The following is a 27456-nucleotide window of genomic DNA, read 5'->3' on the forward strand; positions in this document are numbered from 1 at the left end:
CAGGAAAACATGATATCTAAAACTGTCCCCAAGCAAATTATACATGATTCACTGAATCTCATATTTCAAGCAATCTCATTTCACATGAATTCAGTTTTACGAAAATGCAGCTAGCGAGAGTCTGCTTACAGGTATGGAATGAGCAATACATTTTTGTCACAGGAATATAACAGCATTATCATGGCAGCCTGAGAATATCGAATTAATGTACAAACCAAATACATGCTAGCGTAAGAAACGATCAAAGGTCTGTTGTTTGTGTCTGACAGCAAACGCTGATCAGCGACACTAGGATAAATGTTAAGTTAAATGTAAGTTGTGCACATCAGACAATGAGTGAGTGAGGATGGTTTAACGCAGCTTTGAACAATATTTCTGTAATATCACGGCGTGTCAACTTGATCAGGGAGGAGACCCATGAGCACGGGTATGGTGCTGACAACCAACGAACTATAAACAGGGCAAAACATGGATTCAAACCCATGGTCATAGATTTCTGGCCCACCTGATCACTGGGCCACATCCAGCAAGTGATTTCAAGCTGTAACCGTCATTTTACATGTAAATATACACATGTGCTAGATTATGAGTGAGTATGGTTTCACGCCGCTTTTAGCAATATTCCAGCAATATGACGGCGGGGGACACCAGAAATGGGCTTCATACATTGTAGCCATGTCGGGAATCGAACCCGGGTCTTCGTCGTGACTAGCGAACGCTTTAACCACGAGGCTACCCGACCGTCCCAGCTAGATTATTAAAATATCAAAAGTGTAACAAACATTAAACCATTCAGAGATGCAATTTTATTTCACAAATGCTTAACTGCGTCCACATATATTGTATACACATTACATATCCACTGACGTATATATGTACACACTCGCTTTTGACCAAGACGGAGTCCGTTGCACCTTTTATATAACATTAGGACAACACTGATACAATGTTGATATGATGATTATCTAGATCGATACATGTTATCAGATATATGGTGTAATTGTGAACTGAATACTCGTTTTGGGAATAAGGTAGGCCTTGGCCACACAAAAATATGTTTCCACCCAAAACTTCAAATGGTCATGTATGTGGCTTGGATGATAAAATGTTATGGCCTTGCAGTTACGTTTCACGATCATTTTAGAATCACTGTTTGTTTACATTCAGACCCGAAACAAGTACGATTCAGCCAAACCCAACCATAAAAGATATTTCTTATGGTAAAATAGTGTCAAAAACAACTAAAGGAGAGTATTGTGAGAAACCTTAAAGTCAGGAAATGCTTCTCGGGAATCTGTGCTTCAAATAAAAATCTGCGCGTTAGCCATTTTTTGTTTTCTTTAGTTTTGAAATGTATCAGAAGTGAAAAAGCGTACTCTGTTATCACAAAAATAATATGCTTGACAACTGATATTGTGTGCCCAATTGTGTTTCTTAAAAAAATACAAAGCTGTTCCTCCCGCATCACTTTTATTTTCAATAAAACATTAAAATAAAAACCAACAGCTCTCCTTACTTTTGAGAAAAATGTGCCCGAGAACCATTTGATCTGAACGGATTTGAGATCTTGAGATTATTGCTTATGCATGTACTTTAGGTCGTGTATTAAGTATACAAGTCTACGCCTAACATATTGCATTTACACGTCAGTACTTAGCAAACTGTGTATGAAATAAATATCTTTGTACCATGATTTGTATCTGTATATTAGGATTATTTGTAGTTATGTCAACATTATTATTCCGTGTCAACCGGGTACTATATATTTGCAGTGACCTTCGTCAACAAGAATGAATTGTTATTATATACATTCTTATTGCGTGAAAAAAGTGATTATTTCTAACAATCGTGGTGATATCAATAACAAGAAAACTGGAAAATCAACATTCACAGTTAACATACATAATGATAACATTACAATAAATAGCACAATATAACAAATAACAATAGATTCCGTAAACAAAAGAAACAAAACATGTTATTATCATAGGCAAATTGTACACTTCTCCACTTATGTTTCCTTTCCATGAGGAAAATAACATTTAAGGACAACTGTATCGATATACAAGAGTTTAAACGCCATTTAAGCTGTGAAAGGACCTCCATATAAACATCACAGTTCAAGGTCTAATGTGGGTTCAACAGAGAAACACAAATACACTGACTGAACTCCCAAGGATCCTCACACATTAGTATTATATGTCAAGGTATACATTGGGATTGATGATATGCAATATTACATTGATAACATCTACTCGTCTTTAAATAAGTCAATGATAGTAGGTGAAACAGCGTAGCATGTAAACATCACAGATATGTATCCTGTTCATTCATAATAACACATCCTGACAACCGGTATATATATTAGCGAGAGAGAGAGAGTATCAACAGTAGTCCAGTTATATTACGGGTGCAGGTAAAGATGCAGGTCTTAGGCGTTGACCATTTTGGTGAAACCCACGAGCAGGGATATGGTGCTGAGAAACCTAGAAATATAATCGGGGCGAACTGGGATTCGAAGCCACGATCATAGGTTCTAGCGTGCCCAAGGGACGCAAATCTGCACAGCGAACCCGTGCCCACATACAATGATTACGAGTGCGAGAAAATATGTATGACTTACTATGCTGTTAAACAAACTTTAGTCACTAAGACAGTCTTTCCCTAATAAATACAGTAATGCAGGACATAATATCTTTTCGCTGGATCAAATTATCTTTAGCTTGCGGGTAGTGTTGTGGACACACTTCGGCCCGTGAAGTTTTGACTAATAAAGAAGGCCGACATATCCAGTTCCCGCAGCTGTTGCCTGTATGTATTCAATATATCAGTACATTGTTAAATATGAAGCTGATCGCGACTTTTTGTCAAAACAAAGAACCTTGTTTGCTTTATTTACATTCATTCCAGAAAAATAGAATCTGTATTGTGAACACCACAATATCTTAGCATGCACAGTAGACGTTGATCATGACATTAAGAACTATTGTAAGGCTGAATTTTTCATTCTGCCCTATGTGAAGCATGTCACTTACATATCCAGACCCGTGAAGATTCCGGGATAGACTAGGTCTTCAGCAACCCATACTTGCCATAAAAGGCGACTATGCTTGTCGTAAAAGGCGACTAACGGGATCGGGTGGTCAGGCTCGCTGACTTGGTTGATGCATGTCATCGATCCCAATTTCGTGGATCGATGCTCATGATATTAATCACTGGATTGTCTGGTCCAGACTCGATTATTTACAGACAACCATCAAACAACAAACCAACCAACCACCCACTTACATATCCCTACATTCATTGAACGCACGCACGCACGCACGCACGCACGCACGCACGCACGCACGCACGCACGCACGCACGCACGCACACACACACAGAGGAAAAAGACTTTTCCAAAACCTTTCAGGCTGTTTCCATTCGTTGGGAATATAGAATTGGTAAAACATTAATTTACATCTTTATGTGTGTGATTTGATACATTACGTAGTAAGAATATAGTCAGTTTTAAACGACTATTCTCCATTAACGCAAACGAAAGTCGGTGATTAAACTATCGCTCACTGACGTTTTACTTAACCCGTCAACATACATTTCTGACCTCTTAACGGCAAGGTATGTGATGCTTCATCAATACAATCAATGGGATCAAGCGTGAATAAAGTCTGTCCAATGAAGTTGAAACCCCAAGACTACACACGTTACTGACCAGGCCTCTAAGGATACTTCGTCACTTTCAATGTTGCTTCTGGCCACTGGTCTTTACCTGTTCATGAATGTAGTAATGAACAGTGACGTGTCTAATTGCGCCCTGACAATACAAGTGATACGGCTCTTGCGTCTATGCCATGTGCAATTAACGATCCTATTACGCGAAATCGACAAAAATACAAAAGTCACCTTGGTTTCACGACATCCCAAACAAAATAAGTTATATCATTCAACTAGCAAGATGTCTGAAATCCCGTTATTTTGAAATCTGATAAGGTCTTTGTGTCACTGGTTTACATTTGGAGTTTCAAGCCATTCAGCAAGCACAGAAGTATTCAGTCTTTAAAGCTTGTGAGTGTGACTTCTTCAGTGTGGCAGTTGCTGTAGTTGCTGTTAGAGAACGTCATAGTGAACGTGCCGTCACGTCGACGTGGGTTGGTTTTATACCAAGGTCTGAGGCAGCAGTAGCAAGCCAACTTGAACTCCTTGCGAAATTTTGCTGAAAGAAAAGAAGTTAATAAATAATGTAAAATAATTGTCAATTGTAAATATCTATTTTCATATTTTCGTTTTCACATTCACATGAAATAGACAATATAAGTTGTAGCAGGGCCACGAGGGGTGCATGGGGTTTCATGCGTCCCGCAGTTGGTTTTATACCACGAGCCGGGAGCGAGTGATATAAAATATAACGAGGGGCGCATAAAACCCCATGTTCGTACCCTAGTGATATTGCTACAACGAATTTATCCCACCGACATGTTTGAATATGACACTGTAAAATAATTAAAGCAAATTTGTATTGTTTGAGGCGGGGTATAAGGGATTTATTCTCCCGCTGAGAAATGTATTTCCCTCCAAGGCGAGGTTGATAGTCTTTTATCAATATCTCGTGGACAAATCCAATCTCATCATTTTGAGGTATGATTCATAGTAAAAATAAAGAAGTGCGTTTTGGGTAAGTGTCCGGAGGTATCCGGAAGGAATCCGGATACCGGAAACTGCATTTTTTTGCTGTGTTATGAACCCGAGAGAAGGTGTGGTCATATAGTTTCCAAGGGAAGGTTCGATATGATGAGTTCTGAGTATTTCCGGAAACACACGATTTAAGTGTAAACTTTTTGAACAGGAACAGACATAAGATAAGTCATTATGTTGCCATTTACAACATCTACGAGGCAAAATATTTCAGAATGCAGAAAAAAGGTTTGTGGAACGATCTTCATCATTAAACATAAAACGTAATCCAATGCCCCATGCACGCTTGTTTATCCACTAATTGGCCATCATAGGGTATTGTGGGAATAGAAATGTACACAGGGGACGAAACTTGAATACAAGTCGGATGTGAAAAAAACCAAAATGACATATCCGATGTCTTCCAATAAAGCCTCAAAATATTTAGGTTCTCCTGGTGCTAAGATGAGGTTACGTCTGATAATACTATTGATCCCGGCTTAATTGCCAGTGTGACGGATTTACGATTTTTTTCATGAGCAAATATCGCATTTGACAATTATTCCCCTATATAAAGAAACTCCTTACCAATAACAAGTTGAAACGAATGTCAAGGATTTGTTAATTTGTGATGAATTCTGGCTTGGTTCAACAATATTTATCAACAGCTCGCTCTTTCATGTTATTATTAAAACATCAGAAACATTCATTCGTTCAAAAAGTTGATTATAACAGTTTTGTCATTCTAATCGATAAAGAAACCAAAGACGTTTCCGATTCATGAAAGAGAGAAGCAAATGCCAAAATGAAATTTACATATTCCTATATCTCATATGCATTAATAAGTGAGTGAGTGAGCTCTGAACAACATTTCAGTTCCAGAGTGCATATGCATTAATAAAAGTATGACGTTGAGTTCTTAATGGTTTTTTTCTCTTTGAATGTGATATCCCTTTTCGGGCAGACACTGACATCTGTACACAGTTTGAAGTAATGGAGTATTGTCAAAAAATACATAAATCCCGTTTTAATCTGAATGTTGTATTCGTTATATTGACTCAATGAAATACACATTTCGTTCCAGCAGAATGTATTTGTTTTGTATGTATCATTATCGCAAGCACAAATGGACTCATAAAATGTTTCAATACACATATATACAATGCAAGTGTAGAACATACCGCTCATGAAGTTGTAGATAACAGGGTTTAGAGCACTGTTGAAGTATGGCAACCAATGCGACAGCTGGCTCTGGACTGCCGCTACATCATTGTTGGTGGATAACAAAATTTTGAAATACCTGAAATAAATGAACAATGCAATACAATTTTGCAAAGATGTGCTAAAAGACCATGGCCAGCCATTTCAAAATGTAACTAAGGGTGACATCTACTTTATATTTTCATTACGCAATACCTCTATCGATTATTTTAGTTCACTACGCTACACAACGTTTAAGACAACTAATTCAGATTTAGGTACGCCTGTACGCACACTTCTTGTTATATGACTACGCGACCCGTGAAGATTCCGGGCTAGAATAGGTCTTCAGCAACCCATGCTTGCCGTAAAAGGTGACTATGCTTGTCGCAAAAGGCGATTAACGGGATCGGGTGGTCAGGCTCGCTGACTTGGTTGATGCATGTCATCGATCCCAAATGCATGGGTCGATGCTCATGACATTAATCACTGGATTGTCTGGTCCAGACTCGATTATTTACAGACCGCCGTCATATAGCTGTAATATTGCTGAGTGCGGCGTTAAACAACAAACCAACCAATTATATGACGCATCGTTGTGATTAAATGAATTATGTAAGATAAGTATAAATATGATAAAAAATGAAGCTGAAGAAGAACATAAATATAACCCACGATTGCTATCAGTGTGTTTGAGTAAATAGGGTTTTACTCATATAGCTGGAATATTGGTGAGTGCGGTGTTAAATAACAAACAAAACGATCAGTTGTATCACGGGGCAGCAGCGTGATGTGGAAGGAAAGCCTTATTGTGATGCAGGTCTTAGGCGTTTACTACTTCGGTGAAACCCAGGAGCAAAGTTGTGTTGTAGACAAATCACGAACCATAAGCAGGGCGAATATGGGATCGACGGTTTCTGAAGGTCCTTTGGGACGCAACTTTGCACTCCGAATTGCGGCGCCAAAGACGATTGGGCCAACGCGCCTCTCGGCTGCTATTAGATATTCATGCCAATAATCATATAAGTACATAAGCTTATACTGTTGTTCCTAAATGGTGACAGATTGGTTATGTAAAACATGTTCTTTGACAAGATATGTGGTATCCATGTATTCCATCCAGTATTGACGAAATAGATATTGGACTTTGAAAATGGAGTATGGAAATTTTCTCAGGAAGTTCATGGTTAAATGCCAGCATGAACAATCACTGCTAGTGTCAAAGCATGTGATATCAAATACAGCAGCCAAAAGCCTCTTCAAGCTGCTTAAAACATAAAATCGATACCAAATCAATCTGAAATAAGACCAGAGATGATTAAATCCATTCAACGAGAAGTTTAAATAATGTCAATAGACGATATGATATTGTATTGATCCACGGATTTCACAATTCCACAGAAACATTCCAATAATATTTGACACTTCGTATTTAAAGTACCCTTGAAAACGGTTATGCAAATTATGATTTCATTTGTTCCACTGTCGGGCTTCCTTCAAAATGTAATAAAATTTGTCAGTAAAATATGAGAATTCGCAAAGATTCATTTACACCTTTATATACGTCATGGAAATCTACTATGGCGGAAGCCTGCTGTTTGCACATCAATAATATCAACAGCACAACAATGAAAGATTGCGCTGCCTTCACGTTCTGAATGAGTTTACTTCACCTTCGTCTATAATTTGTTGACAAAGCTAGTCATAGGCAATCTCTCTTTATTCATTGAATACAGCACTGGTACTACTGTTTCTTGTTAAAGTCTTTCAAACATTATCACATGCATCTAGTCGGGGCGGTCGGGTAGCCTAGTGGTTAAAGCGTTCGCTCGTCACGCCGAAGGCTCGGGTTCGATTCACGACATGTGTACAATGTATGAAGCCCTTTTCTGGTGTCCCCCGCCGTGATATTGCTAGAATATTGCTAAAAGCGGCGTAAAACCAAACTCACTCACTCACTCACTCACTCACTCACATGCTTCTAGTCTCAACATTTGCGTATGCCTCATATGCTACAATTACCCATACAAGTGCAATACCGCTCGTCGTTGTTTAAATTACATAGGTATGCGACATGGCTTTAGCAGTGATATTAGTGTGTATTAGCAAAGACATATATGCTTTAAAATAAGTTCAGTAGAAAACAGCTTAAACCCGGTGTCAACATCGACTTTGTCCTCATTGCGGCGTGAGGGCGCATGTTTCATTTTATCAATTCCGTTTTTATGGACCGCCTTACACGTGATTGGGATACAAATTTGAAACTGTTCTACATTTATGCTAAGATTTCATCACATTGGTCTGACCAGGATTTTCTTTGGGTAATACAAAAGTGTCTGCAGTTTCCAATCCGGAAGATTATTTCATCTCGCATCGTTACCTACTGGGAGAATTAACTTATAAAATGCATGATCGAACAAACATGGCTCACCTTAGAATGTTTAAGATGTGTACAGGCAGGTAGCAGATGGAAAACACGATGACTATTGTGATTAGCATCTTGGCCGCCTTTCTCCGAGACTGGATCTTGTCCTCCTGGCTCTTGCCTTTCCCTTCAATCATCGGTTTCTTGCCTGGCAATATCAAAACACTAACAATACTGATGCGTATGGTACACGTAACTGCATTGTAGTTTCGCAGATACTTTTCAGTGGCTCCGCGGAGTGTTTGTGTAGCTACGCAAAAGTTTTACAAACATTCTGCGGAGTTCCAAAGTAACTACGAAAACGGTTCAGAGAATTCCCGCGGAGTTTCTGCGGAAATTTTGCGGAATAAAGTAAAAAACTTTTGCGATGTAACGTATACCCTAATAATTGTCACACTGTCTCATCATGTGGATATACATCTACTGGTATTTAAATGAGATGTTTAAAGTCCTTAAATGATATGAGAATTTCTTTTATAAACGTTTAATATATTACGTTAATAATACCTCATAAGATATAGAGATTCTACCTCAAGTCTAACAAATTTATCTTGAATGTCGGAAACAAATACTTAAAGTTGAGAATAACATCGAATCTGAAATATATGCTATCACAATATAACGGTATCACATTTACAGCTTACAAATTGGTCTTGTTGGCCTATTGCCTAAAGGAGCATTATGTGCGTTGCATCTAACCTGAGTGGACATTAAAAAAGGCTTTTGTATAATTATTGCTCAGTTTTAGTACTCGTCTTCGACCACAGCATGCATTCAAAACAATCTGAGAAGATGTATTCATACGAAACCTTTTGAGTACTGCCCCATCTCCGCCTGTCCAGGGATGTCATTGCGCCAGAGTACCACTGCTATGTTGGTATACGTTAGTGCCATCAACACTAGCGGACATACGTACATGACAATTACAAGACTGATCTGGTAAATGATCTGCTTCCATTCCAACCAGGCTGGGGCACACGTGGTCAGGTAAATAGTCTGGAAGTCTCCAGGATAGTTATAGGGGTTAGTCGTAACAACGATCATTTCGGGGAGGGCCACGCCTGCAGCGACGACCCAGATGACGATGATGATGTTGCGTGCCCGGGAGAGGGTGCTTTTGAACGCAAGGGGATGGCAGATTGCGTACCATCGCTCTACAGAGATGGCGCTCAGAGTCAGGACAGACACCGATACTGACACGTTCTGAAATAAAGAATTTACTTTATGACCTTTTTCCATATTATTAACGAAGTTTTACTTTACATACGAGACATGCATGTTTGATTTGAGGTACGTGACAGTATAGATTAGATTTTTTAATTGCATTCAATTAACACATTTTACACATTAACTGTACAGTATGTTCAAAAAGTAATTATAACTTGGACGTGTTTCATTTACAAAACTTTACATGTACATTTGGATTTGAGCCAGAGAAAATGTAAAGTCTATTTATGAAAATGCTAGAAACACAACCAACCAAATGTAGCTGGTATTGCATGTCTTTTGCAAGACAAAAGGAATTTTCGAGATAAATTGCTTCAAAGGTCAGATATCCAATCTCATAGTATTGTCAAATACTTAAAGCAATCTTTGCAAGTTGACTGTTTCGATGAGATTTCACCATGTTTCGCCAAGTAAAAATGACGGATGAAGAGCCACTTGAATGCTTGAATCCGGTGCCTCGCTGTGTGACGTCGCCTGTCAATTCAAAGTCCACAGGGACACCATATAGCACGTTATCAACTGCACAAACACGTCAGAAACCTTCCCAGTAATGACCACCCACCCCCAACAACTCCTCGCCAAGTCATATGTGTTCGAACTACGTAGGTTTCAGACAACATCTCTCATAGCCCGTGCAATCCCTGGCAACAGAGGCTTATCTGATATGACTTCCAGCGACGTCTACGCATCTACGGCAACTGCGCGAGGCGCCCAGCCACACGGCAAATCCTGACGGCACAACGTCTCAAGGTCGACGTCTCCAGTTGTGCTGAAAGCACATGTGTGGGACGGCACGTCTGAGGAGAATGATCCTGTTCATTCATCCGATGGCAGGACAGGTATCTGCAGTCGTCACGTTGAGAGTTACGTCATGTATTCTAGAAGGCAATCGCGTTAGAGGCGATGCCGTTGTATGATCTGGGGTGGAATAACGGCTAGAGAAAGGACTGAAATTATTGTGATCGATGGTAATGTGAATGCTGCAACATACCGGGATGCGATTTCGAAAACGTTTTACCGATTTTGCAACTGAAAGACCATGGAGTGACGTTGCAGCACGATAACGCCAGACCACATGTTGTGGAGCAGTATCTGATTTCTTGGTTTGTCACCAATCGAATATGCATGTATGTGATGACATGAATCGATATTTGTGACACCTTCCAAATACTCCAACAGCGTTACAGGAACTTATCCTCCCTCAGATAAGGAATGTCACTCTCCAGGCCTTTTCTCAGCATATTGTGGCCTCGGTAAGGAGAAGGTGTCAGGCACGTATCAATGCATAAAGTCGATAAACTCGCTTGAGCGCTTTTCATACGTTCTTCATTAACTTATCGTTAGACATTGTTCTTTCCATGTCGGAAAATTCCATCAACGGCATTAAAAGTTTTTTAACGATTCTCTTTTTACCTCACAATAATGTGTTCCCTTGATGATATTTGTAAATGCGCATTCAGAAATACGGGTATGGTGCAGTCAATCCTAAAAACCATTTGCAGGATGAAACTGGGATTAGAACCCTCGATTTAGGATTCATGCGCGCTTAAGAGACACTGCACAGCGAGTAGAGGCATCTTAGATGACAGTACCACCAGTGCACCCTTTAAGGTGAGAAAACCTGATACTAATTTGAAGCTATATATTCATTCTAAAAAAAATATAAGCCTTTTTGAACAGAAATATCACGATGAACAGTTACATAATGTAATTGCTTTCAAATTCAGGTAGTCAGGTCTGCTTTAAATTTAATAATTTTAAGTACTGGCGAAAGTGCTGAATAAACATATATATAGTAATATGGATTGATATGAACTATTTATTACTTTGACTTTACTTCCAGACGTATTGGAGTAAAATGGAAAATCCCTGTTTCACACAATTACCACACAGGTCACCAGTGAATGTGCAAAATACCAACATTGCTAGTCAACAGGTGAATTGGAAATATAAAATGTCCTTAAATTCAGAATAAACGAAAATTTAAAATCGTATAAACATACTTCAGATGTCCAGTGTTATTAAAATTAGTTCAGTTATGTGAACATCATAATGCTACATGTAGATCATCGTCCACAGTAAATATGGAACTTGGACCATCATGAGGGTATTTTCATATCCGTGGAGAAAACTTATTTTCAATGTGTAAACATTTTCTGTTAAAATTTCATGGGGAAAACGAACGTTTCTACGTGAATAGAAGTACGAAAACTTTTCTTCCAGCTCGTCAAAAAGGTGCAGAAAACTACACTCCAAAATGGCCCAATTACGTAATACCACATCGTTTTTTATGAGAAGTAATTGTGAATGATCTTCAATGATAACGCCAGCGACTCCTGGCAATGTGAGATCGTGCAGTCCACTAATAAGATCTGGAATGTGAATGACAAACTCACGGAAAGCCGGTCAGTGATGTAAACACTGTCCATTAGCTTCATGATCCCATGGGCAATGGACCAATTGCGACTCAATTGTAATATTTACCCATGATTTAGTACACATCGTACTGTCATATTATCTTACCGAACAAATCTGCCTGGTAATGACTCTTTCATTATCAAAAATGTGTTCGTGATTCCAGTTAGCTCTGTTCAATGGTGATCATTATATGTCCTGCCATATGTTGGACTGTCCTTTAAGTATTATACGACTTGAATACACAGTTTTTTTGTGGCATTTCTACAGTATAAAGTGGTGTTTTATGTAGAGTTAATGTATTATGTTTGAGCATATAAAGAAAAAGTTATCAGCAAGTGAGTGAGTGAGGTTTCACTCCGCATTCAGCAATATCGCAGCAATTTATTGGCAGGGGACTCAAGAAATGGGCTTCACACATTGTACCCATGTGGCGAATCGCACTCGGGCCTTCGGCGTGACGAGCGACAATTTCAACGCATAGCTACAACACCGCCCTCAAATAAAATAGCCATTAATACAGGTAATGCGAGTTAACTTTTACATAATTATCTAGCGTTATATATCTTGATCTTCATGCAAACAAACCGAAGTAATCTTACAACCGTGTATCGTCATGATACATCCCTTATCTCGAGGCGGGTAGGTGGTTTAGGACAAGTGAATCTAGCGCTCGCTTGGATCTGCTCCCCTCACGAGTAGTGTGTATGTAAATTTTGTTATTTTATGTCCCCTTTCTCTACAGGGAGGCGACCGTGGAATACCACACGTGATTAGTACTTTGGGTTTCCTGGCACGACCGGTTGGACTCTGCGGAGCAAATAATACAATTCATATAATAAGTGATGCACCATCACACATACCATTCATGATATCGTTCCGACATTGGTACAATGTCTGAAGCTTATTTCGGGTGTCCCCCGCCGTCATATTGCTGGAATATTGCCAAAGGCGGCGTAAAACCTTACTCACTCACTCACTAATGACATGGTTGTAACATCTCTGAAACCTATTTCGTGACTTCATCAGTAATGTCTTTGTTTGAAAATGACAATATACCAGCTGATTTCATATCACATATTCTCTTAAGAATATCTATTAACAAAAGATTAGTAATATCGTTCCCCTAAGGAATCCCAACAGAGTTCAGACTCTTTGCATCTGAACAGCAGATTGCCATTTGACCTCAGAGACCAAGGCCGCAATAGTAAGAGTCCCAGATATATTTACTGCGGTTTCCCATGGCATTTATCACAATTACTGGCACAGACAGTCCTGTCTAGGATTACTTGTAGGAGCGCATTCCTATGGTAACCAGTCTCTCTCGCGTCTAACGGATATGCATGTGCGGCGGTCTACGAGTCAAGATGCAATCGTGCCTCTTGAAAACAAAGGTAAAGCTTACAGGAAAACCCATACAAATACTTGGAGGTTTTCTGTTATGTATTCGTGGCTTGGAAGTCACAATGCGTAAAATATCTCGTCGAGACAACATGCAAAATAGTCTCAGAAGCATATTGCGTGAAATGATCAGGTTCGGCGTGGTGTTTTTCGTAACTATGTAATGAAGCTAAAAGCGTTACGTATGATTAAGTTCATTTATGTGTTAATTCGTATTGCAGGAGGCATGTGAGACAAAACTAGAACAAACAAGTTGATGATGAGTAGTGGATATGCGTATTAAGAAGTCATTTAAGTTTAAGTTAAGTTAGTGTCCGGTGTAACCTCGCTTTTAACAGTGTTAAACCGTTTTAATGTGAGATGAGGTTTCAAGGGGACGCAGTGTACAGTACCATTGGGATTCGAAAATAAAACCAGACAGTAGACATACCAGCGGGTTGTCCCTTCGTAAGGTGATACCAGGGCGTGATCTTTTCTGAAATGCCTGATCTAGTCAGTCCAGGGTATTTCGTTGACCATTGGAGTTTGTCTCTTCTCGATCACATACAACTTAACCAGTCTTAGGCTTATAGAATGTGGAGCAGAGAACGTGTACGTACCTGGGTGGAGGAGAGACGGGGAAAGGAGAGAGTGTGTACTTGCATGGAGGAGAGACAGGCAAAGGAGAGAGCGTGTACTTGCATGGAAGAGAGACGGGCGAAGGAGAGAGCGTGTACATGGTTGGAGGAGAGAAGGGCGAAGGAGAGAGTGTGTACTTGCATGGAGGAGAGACAGGCAAAGGAGAGAGCTTGTACTTGCATGGAAGAGAGACGGGCGAATGAGAGAGCGTGTACATGGTTGGAGGAGAGAAGGGCAAAGGAAAGAGTGTGTACATGGTTGGAGGAGAGAAGGGCAACGAGAGAACGTGTACTTAGGCGAAGGAGAGACGGTCGAAGGAGAGAGAGTGTACTCGGGTGGAGGAGAGACGGGTGAATGAGAGAGTGTGTACTTGCATGGAGGAGAGACGGACGAAGGAGAGAGCGTGTACTTACATGGAGGAGAGACGGGTGAATGAGAGAGTGTGTACTTGGGTGGAGCAGAGACGGGCGAAGGAGAGAGCGTTTACTTGAATGGAGGAGAGACGGGCGAAGGAGAGAGCGTGTACTTACATGGAGGAGAGACGGGCGAAGGAGACAGTGTGTACTTGGGTGGAGCAGAGACGGGCGAAGGAGAGAGCGAGTACTTGAATGGAGGAGAGACGGGCGAAGGAGAGAGCGTGTACTTGCATGGAGGAGAGACGGGCGAAGGAGAGAGCGTGTACTTGGGTGGAGGAGAGACGGGCGAAGGAGAGAGTGTATACTTGCATGGAGGAGAGACGGGCGAAGGAGAGAGCGTGTACTTGTATGGAGGAGAGACGGGCGAAGGAGAGAGCGTGTACTTGCAGGGAGGAGAGACGGGCGAAGGAGAGAGCGTGTACTTGCATGGAGGAGAGACGGGCGAAGGAGAGAGTGTGTACTTGCATGGAGGAGAGACGGGCGAAGGAGAGAGTGTGTACTTGCATGGAGGAGAGACGGGCGAAGGAGAGAGTGTGTACTTGCATGGAGGAGAGACGGGCGAAGGAGAGAGTGTGTACTTGCATGGAGGAGAGACGGGCGAAGGAGAGAGTGTGTACTTGCATGGAGGAGAGACGGGCGAAGGAGAGAGTGTGTACTTGCATGGAGGAGAGACGGGCCAAGGAGAGAGTGTGTACCTGGGTTGAGGAGACACGGGCGAAGGAGAGAGCGTGTACTTGCATGGAGGAGAGACGGGCCAAGGAGAGAGTGTGTACCTGGGTTGAGGAGACACGGGCGAAGGAGAGAGTGTGTACTTGCATGGAGGAGAGACGGGCGAAGGAGAGAGTGTGTACTTGCATGGAGGAGAGACGGGCGAAGGAGAGAGTGTGTACTTGCATGGAGGAGAGACGGGCGAAGGAGAGAGTGTGTACTTGCATGGAGGAGAGACGGGCGAAGGAGAGAGTGTGTACTTGCATGGAGGAGAGACAGGCAAAGGAGAGAGCTTGTACTTGCATGGAAGAGAGACGGGCGAATGAGAGAGCGTGTACATGGTTGGAGGAGAGAAGGGCAAAGGAAAGAGTGTGTACATGGTTGGAGGAGAGAAGGGCAACGAGAGAACGTGTACTTAGGCGAAGGAGAGACGGTCGAAGGAGAGAGAGTGTACTCGGGTGGAGGAGAGACAGGCAAAGGAGAGAGCGTGTACTTGCATGGAAGAGAGACGGGCGAAGGAGAGAGCGTGTACATGGTTGGAGGAGAGAAGGGCGAAGGAGAGAGTGTGTACTTGCATGGAGGAGAGACAGGCAAAGGAGAGAGCTTGTACTTGCATGGAAGAGAGACGGGCGAATGAGAGAGCGTGTACATGGTTGGAGGAGAGAAGGGCAAAGGAAAGAGTGTGTACATGGTTGGAGGAGAGAAGGGCAACGAGAGAACGTGTACTTAGGCGAAGGAGAGACGGTCGAAGGAGAGAGAGTGTACTCGGGTGGAGGAGAGACGGGTGAATGAGAGAGTGTGTACTTGCATGGAGGAGAGACGGGCGAAGGAGAGAGCGTGTACTTACATGGAGGAGAGACGGGTGAATGAGAGAGTGTGTACTTGGGTGGAGCAGAGACGGGCGAAGGAGAGAGCGTTTACTTGAATGGAGGAGAGACGGGCGAAGGAGAGAGCGTGTACTTACATGGAGGAGAGACGGGCGAAGGAGAGAGTGTGTACTTGCATGGAGGAGAGACGGGCCAAGGAGAGAGTGTGTACCTGGGTTGAGGAGACACGGGCGAAGGAGAGAGCGTGTACTTGCATGGAGGAGAGACGGGCCAAGGAGAGAGTGTGTACCTGGGTTGAGGAGACACGGGCGAAGGAGAGAGCGTGTACTTGCATGGAGGAGAGACGGTCGAAGGAGAGAGTGTGTACTTGCATGGAGGAGAGACGGGCAAAGGAGAGAGTGTATACCTGGTTTGGGGAGAAACGGGCGAAGGAGCGAACGTGTGCCTGGCTGGAGGAGAAACGGGCGAAGGAGAGACAGGTAAAAAACATACCACTGTGGATATTGTAACATATTTGGTATCAGCACATTGTTCAGCTTAGTACATGTGTCTTCATGATTAGGACTATATATGTAAAGCCAAAAGCATTTTATAACAATTAAAGTTTTAATATTAATCTAATATTATCCTTCAAACGGTGACATAAATTCACTTACAGTCTTTTATAGTGAGAGGATGATCTGGGGTTTTCTTGCCGCGTTTAACAGAATTTCATCATATGGTGTGATATCATCTAAATACATGTACAGGCCAAATGTTTGCACATCTGCTTGGGATTATTTGCGTTCATACTCGTGATTTTTTATCATGTATATACATATCACGGTAATGAATGTGCCAACATAATATGAGATATGGCAAACATTTTGTCAGATATTTACTCAAATTAATGTGCTGCATCGGAACCAGGGAGTCGATTAAAAAGTCATCACATTAAGTCTCATTCATACAAACAAATGCCCTCAAATAAAATGCACAATACTCAAGATCGTTACAATAAACACACAAGAAGCTAAATCCATACATCCTTACCATAATTTCTTTCTAAAAATATAGTCTGTATTGAAACTATTAGATAAGCTGGTTACACATACAATTTTATATTGTATGCATCTCTGTGACTGGAACATTTGCTCAAACGACAATTAGAATCATAACTTCGAGGATTGCCTTAAAAAGGGAAAGACAATGCCAAATCAGTACAATCAGCTATGGTCTGTATATCTGGCATTAGAAAGGCGAATGAGTTGAGCAGTCTGGATGAAACGATACACCTATAATAGACGCATATTCCAAAATGATATGCTTTACTTAATGTATACGGTCGCAATATTGTATTATCATGTATATATCCATAGTGATTCGATGACGTCGATTCGGTTTTGAGATATCAAAACGTCCACTTAAGGAACACATCAAATTAGAAAAAATACGTTCGTGTAATATATAGAGGACGAGTCCCAATACTTTGTCGGGAAATTAACGTAGTATCGCGAGAACAAGGGGCGAGGCGTTTATATCCCGATATTGTACTGGCACAAGTTCTTTATTGGAGACCCTTGAAGATATAGGGTAAAGATTAGGTCTTCAGGAACCCATGCTTGCCGTAAGAGGCCACTATACTTCTTGTAAGAGGCGAGTAATGGGATTTTGGCCAGATTCGCTGACTTGGTTGATCTATATCATCGTATCCCAATTGTGTAGATCGTTGCTCATAATGTCAATTAATGGATTGTCTGGTCCAGACCCGATATTTTTACAGACTGCCGTCATTTTTCTGGAATATTGCTGAGTGCGGCGTTAAACAACAAGCAATCAATCAAACAAATCTAAATCTAAGAGCTCAACAAATACGACCTTTACACTGTAGATTGCTCAAACTCCACCATTTCCACTCTCGGAACAGATTGCACGATTTCATGTAAATTGTATGGTTCGTGCAGTCAAGTGCTTCTTGATATGTACAGGTTTCACGATCTAGAGAGCTTCACGAGATAACTGACCATCCACGTGGCATATACCATCAGTGGTGTGATGTATTGAAGCTATCAAAATGAAATGACTCGGTTATGTTTCATGCGCTTTGAGGAAACTCGGGAGTGTTAGTTATTTGTCTTGATCACACTTTGTTTCAATTAAGCGAAAATATATTTCCATAAATAAAAAAATCAAATCCATACAATGATACATGTCAATCATCGACAGTAAAGAGAAATGTTCATATTTGTCTTATCTCTGGCAGAAGTAGGCAATTATCATATTAACATCCACGACTAATCTTCATTATAACATATCGATAGGTTTTCGATACGCTCTTGTGGTTGACCCAATGAACGCACGCGGAGACAAGTGCCCTTTACCTATGCCAGGATACGATGAACATTGGTTCGAATCCCGGATTTGCCCTAATCATGATTCCTTCTCCAAAAGACCTATACCTAAGCTTTTTGGTTTCACTGATGTGCACATCGTCAACGATCAGCGTCACATCACATCGGGCGTAACTGGCAAAATGCCGTGCCTTGATATAACTGAACTACTTTTCAAAGCGGCGTTTAATCCCACTCGCTATATTTTTATGCCACGGGTAGTGAAGATAACGTGTGCTAGATCCTGCGCAGTATATAGATGGGGAGACCTCTGAGCCACTTCGCTGTACATGATCAAAGTGTCTAACAATAACCACCGTATTTAACACAATATGACACGATATCTACAGAGGTCCATGTGACGTGAACTATCCGCTCATCAATATCATCTATGTGCTTGTTCGACTCATAGACCCTTTTAGTCAACGTGTCTGGACAATAATTGCATTTGTGCATCCTTTGCCTAGTCAGTATGATGGATTGGATAGGTCGACATTGAATTATTACAGACAATGATGAGAATACAAGATGTTGGTGACACAGACTTTACTTGTATAGCACTTGACGAGAAAGTAAGGCTATAAATATAGCTGTTTGATGGATCAGTGACTAAATTTCATATTTGAAGTACTTCTTTGGACCATTAGAGATAGCTGAAGATCGAAATGGAAGGGGTGTAAACTACTTTGCTTTTAAAGGAAAGTTATTTAACTATTTATGGAAAGCGGTGTGGAGAATTGAGCACTACCAAAATAATAACACTGATACACGTTTGGCTTTGATGTATACTTTCTTCCTGGGTCAAATGTACATTCTATTAAACAAAATGCTATATTCATATCACAAGCTCTATTTGTAAATTCCAGATGTCATTTACGTTCATTTCATTTCAGCCATAGTATTTATCAAATTTTATATATGATATATATATAATTAGTAAAGTAGATCTACGTTATAATTAATAATATGGATACATACATTTAATCGTTTGATTGCATTGATACCGATTTTAACTTTGTTAAACTGGTCAAGATCTTCTAAAAAAAGTGAGTAAGAATATCAATATTCCAGTTAGAATATTTAAGTTTTGACAAAGCAAGCCTGTGACTGAAAGCATGTGTAGCGATCCAGACAATCACTAAGGCGGACCCTAGGATTTCGTGCAGTGGCCTCTTACGGCGAATATACATGGGACATATTCTTCCTCAAATTTCCCATGGGGGTCTTCTGCATGTATGGACTGTGAGTGTTGACTTAGGTTTCGCCGTAGTTTTAGCCTTAGATCTTTTTTGTACGTCTTCATGAAACTTTCTGAAGAGTTTTGCTGAGATTTTCGTAGCTTTTTGTGGATTGCATTTGTGAAAAAGCAGGTTCTATCTAAGACCAATGTATATTCTTCCGTCACGTACGATGTTCGAAACAGTTATAACGTGAGATGATTACATGACTATGTATAACTTTAACAAATATCAACATTTCCATTCATTTCAAAATCGATGAAAGGTTGAGTACTTCGGCAATTATTTGGTCAGCTTATAATGATGTTTCTTGGAATGGTTGTGGAAACACGCCGCACATAAACCATCAAAGCATGTTTGTCCATGTTATAATTCATACAAACACGTGAAGACTTTGATTCTTTCGAAAGAATTGTAAAATGTATTAAAAGTCCAAGTTCGAAAAACACTTTGTTTGGTATCTGCATACATGGCAGGAGAATGTGCTACTCGTCAAACGTCGTAAAGAACAGTTTGCAAACATGCTGAAAGGTGGAAGTTTCACTTTCGACTTTCTACAACACAGCTGTGAAAAATGAATGTTTACAAAGAACGGTATTATGTTTGGCGTCACTGTAACATGTTATGTTATGATTGAACATGCCTCTGACGTCGAGTCGCGAAGGTTGTCAAAGAGAAAAGATTAACACAGAAATGGGCTCCTCCAGTGAGACTTTCCGAACGTGCTATATACTACACCACTCAAGAAAATTACCCTGCGTCACTGTGAGCAAAATTACGTTAATAACCATCCACTACATCACAGAAAATACAACATCACACGATCGAATTCGTCTTTTAATAACAGATCATGTGCATACAAATTTGAGTTTTGAAGGTCAGACGGAAGGAGTTCGTGTCAGGTCTACTGCACGACGTCAGGTCCGGGTGACTTAATGAGGAAACGGGCAGCCAGAGATACCTGACTGCATAATTGAGACGATCTACCATCACTATACCCTTTCATCTTATAGATAGTATATTCGTATACAGAACTGTTGTGACAGGGGGCTAAGAATAATTTTGTTTCTTATCAATGTTGACGTAGGCTGCATAAAAACGTCGAGAACAATATCGCGGATAACACTAATGCTATACAATAAAAGAAGTTCTTAAGTCTTACCGACACAGTATGTATTAGGTGTCACTGTTGGTGTACAAGTATGCAGATGCTTATGCCGTCCGTGGAAAAAAATGCCTGTTACTTGTGAGTTCGGCAGGAATAAGTTATTCATTAGGCCAAAACAAACTGATTATTTGTTTGTATAATGACATCATGATTTTGTAGCAAATGAACAAAATGTAAGTTAGAAATAGATTATATTGCCAAAACAAGACAGTTTGATTATAAAATAGGCTCAGCTCGTCATTAACGTATAGTATTATCTAAATAGGATATAATTGTGTGAAGTACAAGATTGGTATGGTCGTCATGCATCTTACTACAAGTTATGATACGATAAGCACTTTGTTAAGTAATACAGGAATCATTTGTGTGCATCTCATAAGTGATTGAACAAGTAAGTTGGCTTTTAATTTATACCACGATGTGCTAGCTTGACGAGGGAGAAAGGACCAAAGTGACGCCAATCATAGACGTTTAACACATGCCAAGGTTAAGAATTTCGTCGTATTTTGTATTCGAACTTACCATCAGTTGATACCGTCGTGCGTGGAATTGCCTAAAGGAATTTAAGTCTGCATGGCGAAATGATGAACACATCTGTCATGTGTGTGTGTATGTGTGTGTGTGTGTGTGTGTGTGTGTGTGTGTGTGTGTGTGTGTGTGTGTGTGTGTGTGTGTGTGTGTGTGTGTGTGTGTGTTAGAGAGAGTGTTGGGGGGGGGGGGGGGGGTACTTCATGAGTGTGAATCTAGGAAATTGTCAGCACATGGTTATTTCATACCTAAATGGGAATCAGGTTACACAATGTATATCATTATCTCGTCGAATCAATAACTTAACGGAACATCAGAAACTGATTCAATTGTGCAAATCTAGTGTATGGTGTTAACATTACTCCGATTCAGTTGTGTGAATAACAATGATGTCTGATGCACTTCCCAATGTAGGCTTATACCATACGTTCCTGTGCTTGCAAGCGATCAGGTGAATATTTGACTTGCCTTGGCCTATGTTTGTGACGGGTGCTACCCTTGGAACAGGATGCCTCACCTTTTCGCAAAATACGTGCCATCACTAATAAATAATGATTCATAAACGCATCTATTGCCAAAAATACTTATGATAAAGTAAATTGATTTGCTCGCTTATATTCACAATATACTGTATACTGTACTCAGTTGTGCTTCCATACGTTTATAAAACACATGCGTGAAAACACACCTACACAAAAAAACATACCTGAAACATATTACATGTATCCATACAGATACCCATACCAGTTGTATAAAATGTTTGATCCATTGCTTGTAGAAAACGTCCCAACTGGGCATCGCACATCAGACTTTTGCTAAGTCGTTATGGTTTTAGGGATGTATGAGTTGCACAAAGCGTTGGGAATACAGAATTAGTTCTACATATGTTCAGCGAAAGAGTAAAAGATTGTTCCTTTCAAGATTGACATGCATCTCTGTGCAGCAACACCCTCTAATTCTATAAACTGCTCACATCTTATATCGTTTGCGAAACATGTTTGTCAAATATGAAGCATTGTGAATACTAGTATAGAAGGCTAATAACCAAAATAATTTAGATATGGACAAAATACTCTTGGTATTCAACATGATCGTAGGAGTGTTGCCGTCGTATGTAAACACTGTCATGTAATTGAGGATGAACTTCATGTTATATACAATTGTCTTCTTTTGCAAGTCGGCGGGGAATGTTTATCCCAAAGACAGTTAATCATCATTATTTTGGTTTAGAAAGACTGTCAATTATTCAACAATGATACAATGATAAATGTTGCAAAATTTCTAATGTTTCTGTTCGCAATAAAAGAAAGTATCAATTAGGTAACTCTTAGATAAAAATATATAATGGATTTTGTACTATGGGTCACTGGACCTTTGTACAAATAAATCTGTCTGTCTGTCTGTCTGTCAAATATTAGGTATCACATAATTTATTGATACCTACGAAAGCGACATCCCTCATTAATCAATACCCCGAGGTGACATAAAAATACCATCACTTAAACAACTTAAATGTGTTAATCTGCTAAACCGTCGCCATCAACGTTACTGATATTATGTTTCAGATACATGAATCCTGTAAACGGCCATCGCTTCATGACACCCATACCTGTAGATGATTCAGCTGTGAGTTGATTCAGAGTTGAACTAATCTACGATTCACCTCAAAAGTAAATTTGTAGATCAAATTGTAAGAGTATAGGTTCTTGCATGGAAATGGTTTGGGAGAGTGAAGAGATTAGTTTCAATCTGATTCAAGCAGGCAATCCACACCATTGTAATGGAATTTTGTCTTTTCTTTTCCCGTATCGTTTTTTCAACACATGCTGTAATCCAGTTATCGCAGGCAGTGACAAACGAACTGCACCAAATCTATTTTTTCAGTGGTAAAATATTTGGATTGAAGCCATTTCAGAATCAGCTCATTATTGAACATTTCATTGATGATTAAAAGAAAATTATTATATCTAAAAGTGTAAAATTTAATAATCAAATGAGATCATGGTGTAATACGAGTTCATATAAATTTACATGATATATACGTGTGTATATAATAAAAATAATTCTAAATGAATACACTGTCCTCATCTAAGAAAATATGCAAATACTCCACCCAAAGAAAACAAAATTAGATGAATACGAAACGATTTCTTATGGCAATGTATTTCCGTTAACAACATCTCTCACAGTTCATCCCCAGCACATTCAAAGACTAGTACATTCCCAGTACATTGGTATCAGACTGTTGTAAAGCAACAGGTAAATACAGCGCATCCGGATAAGCATCATGGTCTTCAGTACCACCACAATGTAACTCGATAATGAAACAAATAACGGCCTTTCCCTCATGCCCTACTTAAAGCAACAGCGGTATTTCGCTACCCTACACCTGCATATCACATTACCTTCACTCTTTCCATACGAGAGCTCAATAACCCCTACTAGAGCGTATAATAGGGTAAGGAGCAACTAGCAGTAAGCACTAGAACAGAAGTAAAGCACTGGCTTGGCAGACAAGGGGTAGTTTAGGGCGATATAAAAACTTCCTGTGTACCCGCTTGAACTCTATTCTTAAGAGCGGGGAGATAATTCAATCGATTACGATTCCCGCTAGACGTTATTACAGATGTTAATGGATGTGTGGAAGGCGTTGTGGTCGAGAGGTGTAAATCCGTCATATTCTTTGTGTTTGTGATAGCTATGTCTGGGCTTCTGTGGTTACGGTGACCAAACCATCTATGTAAGGTGTACTCTGGCTAAAGTATCATTCAAGAGTGAGAAAACAACATGTAAAATGCCGGACTTCCTCGTTGATAAATGTCATGTAAAATTTGGGGATATATTTAGGCAAGAAGTAAGCATCCCCATGGACATCAATTGTGCTGCCTTTCCGGTTTCTTTAATTATGCATATGAACCGGTAATGATGTATGTGGAAATAGGTCGGATAGAGCTACCCTGCCCGTCGCGGCGTGTCAGCTTAATGTGGGAGGAAAGCCCGAAGTGATGCAGGTCTCAGACGTTTACCACTTCGGTGAAACCCACAAGCACGGGTATGGTGCTGACACACCTAGAAACATAATCGGGGTGAACAGGGATTCGAACCCACAATCATAGATTTCTGGCGTGCCTAAGGGACGCAACTCTGCACAGCGAATTGCGGCGCCTTAGACGACTGGGCCACCCGTGCCCCCTAGTGATTCAGAAATACATGCAATTGACTGTCCTTTCAGTAGAGATTTCTTATGGTTATAACTTATATGGAAATGTTTTTGTCACTCTTACTTGCATGGTGTGTTATCGTGATATACGGGGACATCAAACAGAACTTCCATTCAGCAGAATCGTAAATCAACTACTTCAATATATGAAATGCCATGAACTGCAAATCTTCCTGTTTTTGTTGGACAACTTATTGGACAACTTTACATTTCCAACGATTTGACAAGCACCGAGCTTTATGAAAGAAACATTACTGGTTCAAGATTTCATTTCTGAAAACGCATCTCTGAATAGTCAATTATGTCATTTCCAATGCAATGCACAACTGTTTATAACAAGAGTTATAATCTAATTACAGTGGAATAGAGAAAGCAAAGGGAATCGAATGTGTTTGTATGATTTATGACACAATGAGCCCGCAGTTACATGGCTTGGGTCATAATCCCAATAAACACTCAGCTAACACACTTGAGCTCCGCATCTGACAAGCCCTAAGTAGCCCAACGGCAGAAAATGTTCCACTGTAACCATATAGCCATGGAGTTTTCGTAGCATTGTGAGTAAATCACGAGGATAAACAGCAGCTCAGCTGGCTTAGGTTGGAGTACGTGTCTTTCAACACAAGGAAACACCGTGTTTTGCAATTAATAAACAGACACACGTCCATTTCTACAAATTTACACGTTTTTTTACACAATTGCTATGAGCATGCACAGATGGAGAGTAAAATTAAAAACCGTTACCTAGCGTCAAATATGACGGACAATTATGATGAATGGAAGATGTTTTCCTCGCCATATGTCAATAATTAGGGAAGTGTTTCTGGATGTTTCGGGTCTTTGCATCTCAAAGAATTCCTCTTCCTTTGAGTCCATGTGCGTACGAGTACTTTATTGGAAAATTCGCAGTATTCTGATATTAGGTCTAACCAAGTTTGACGTAGCAATAGGTTGTGCATTATTACATGTGAAAAGAAAATTGCCTTCTCTCTATGTCCCAGGGAAAATGTGAAAATGAGATCAGAGAGTGTTCGCAGCATGGTTCCTTCTTAGAGCTTGAACATAATAGAGTGAAACATTGGACAATTATTTTGAGATGTGTTTATGTTGTATTCTCCTGGATGGGTATCAGTTTGTGGGCGTTATATTTGGTATTTTTCCAACAGGCTGTAATAAGGCTACATGATATTTTGCTTAGATGACAACATCAGCATGTAAACGAGCAAACGTACCTTCTCGGTAGCCCGGCACTAAGTTTTGATTAGTGTCATGGATGTAAAAACATTTGAATATTTCCTCTGTCTGAAGCAGGATTTTAACGTTTGCTGTGTAACCCCGATGCACAGAGGCAAATCCCCACCTCTTATATACTGGAATTGTGCTCTGAGGTGCAACAATTACCTTATTTAGCTGCCAGGATCGTGGCGTGGGTTCAAACCCCCAAGTGATACAAGTCACCTGCTTGCATTTTGGGTTTTCAAGTATTAAACTCCTAAGCCGTCATGAAACCGATTCGGTGTTCAAATTCGCGTCAGAAATCCGCTCATTTATATCAAACGCAAATGGACACATACATGTAGTGAGACCCCTTTATCATGACGTTGCCAAGTTAGTTGTCCGTAGTGACAAATTTCAGAGAATAAAATAATAATAATCATCTCTGCCTGAAATAACTAATTTGACGGCCGTATGTTTAGAAAGTACTTCTTAAATGATTGTCAATCGGCGTTTAGAAATAAAGATATGCAAACACATTGTTAAAAGAAATGCCATTAATGCAATATACAAAGTACGTGTGGCAATACATTTTGGAAAGAAAACACGATATAGATCGAGTAAGTATATTTCAAACTTACAACAGAGCGCTTGAAATTAGGCGCGTTTCTGTATCAAACTGTCACGTCACCTCTTGTGTTCCAATGAGCGTTGTGACATCATGATAGTGACTCGCAGTGCAGTGCTAAACCTTGCTCGGCTTGATTAGCTCTTTAGGGTGCCCACTTCACAGTGTTTTACGAAGTGGATGCGCTACACGCGTTCAGTACATGTCATAACTTCGAGTACAGTATAAAGGTGTAAAAGAACAAAAACATCGCCAAACTTTGTGTAAACCTTGTGTAAACGCTGTTATCAATGTTTCTAATTTCATAACCGCTTCACGCCAGCACTTCGCTCTTAACGGTTCTAGTTTAATTTTGACATGGCGGCGCGTTTGCTTCCAGAATCAACAATGCGATTACACTTAAAGGTAACCTAGTTCTACATTGAAAACACAGAACGCGTATCTATATTTGATTAAGTGGATATGTCATGTGCGACAAAAAGTAGTTCGACAACTTATACGCTTATTCATGTGTGCCCTATTGTCGCTGCTAGAAATTCTTTCACTGACACGATGTCAGTGACCCTCTGAAAGAAAACGCAAGCCAAGCTTCCACACATTTGTTCGACACTCTCACGAGTTTTCATCTGCAATAGTTCGATATGTCAGCAGTTCAATGTAAGAAGAACGTGAATAGAGATAAAGGTCGCCGATGTTCAGAACTTTGACAAATCACGCTAGGAAAATCTTGTGTCGGCAGACTACGAAGAATTCTTATGTTAATGATCTTAGAATCATTATTAAAATAAGCTTTCGACAGACCACTCATTGTACTTATGTTAGTGATCTTAGAATGTCTAGTAAATTAAGCTTGTACCTCCTGATTTCGACAGACCACGCGCTATTTTTATTGTAAGGATCTTAGAATCACGTTACTATTAAAGTTAGCTTGTACAACCTGATGTCGACAGACCAAACATTATTCTAATGTTAATGATCTTAGAATCACTGTTAAAATAAGCTTGTACGTCCTGATTTCGACAGACCACTCATTGTGCTTATGTTAATGATCTTAGAATGTCTAGTAAAGGAAGCTTGTACGACCTGATGTCGACAGACGAAGCATTATTCTGATGTTCATGATCTTGGATTAACTATTCAAGTAAACTTGTACGATCCGATGTCGACAGACCGCGCGTTATT

General features: G+C 40.2%; 1 protein-coding gene across 4 annotated transcripts in view; it reads right to left on the reverse strand.

Annotated features, from left to right (window-relative positions):
- Positions 1 to 831: 831 nt before the first annotated feature.
- The window catches only part of LOC139479774 (orexin receptor type 2-like), an 86697-nt gene continuing 60072 nt past the window's right edge, over positions 832 to 27456 (reverse strand). For all 4 annotated transcript variants that reach the window (XM_071262644.1, XM_071262642.1, XM_071262645.1 and 1 more), the window contains exons 3-6: positions 9106 to 9499; positions 8303 to 8444; positions 5853 to 5971; positions 832 to 4213 (exon numbers count right to left, since the gene is read on the reverse strand). In XM_071262644.1, the coding sequence (XP_071118745.1) occupies positions 4050 to 4213; positions 5853 to 5971; positions 8303 to 8444; positions 9106 to 9499 (819 nt within the window). In that variant the 3' untranslated portion in view covers positions 832 to 4049. The remainder of the gene's footprint in view (positions 4214 to 5852; positions 5972 to 8302; positions 8445 to 9105; positions 9500 to 27456) is intronic.

This window comes from Haliotis cracherodii, unplaced genomic scaffold (genome assembly GCF_022045235.1).
Source record: "Haliotis cracherodii isolate W230 unplaced genomic scaffold, xgHalCrac1.p SCAF_4, whole genome shotgun sequence".
In the NCBI taxonomy this organism is placed as follows: domain Eukaryota; kingdom Metazoa; phylum Mollusca; class Gastropoda; order Lepetellida; family Haliotidae; genus Haliotis; species Haliotis cracherodii.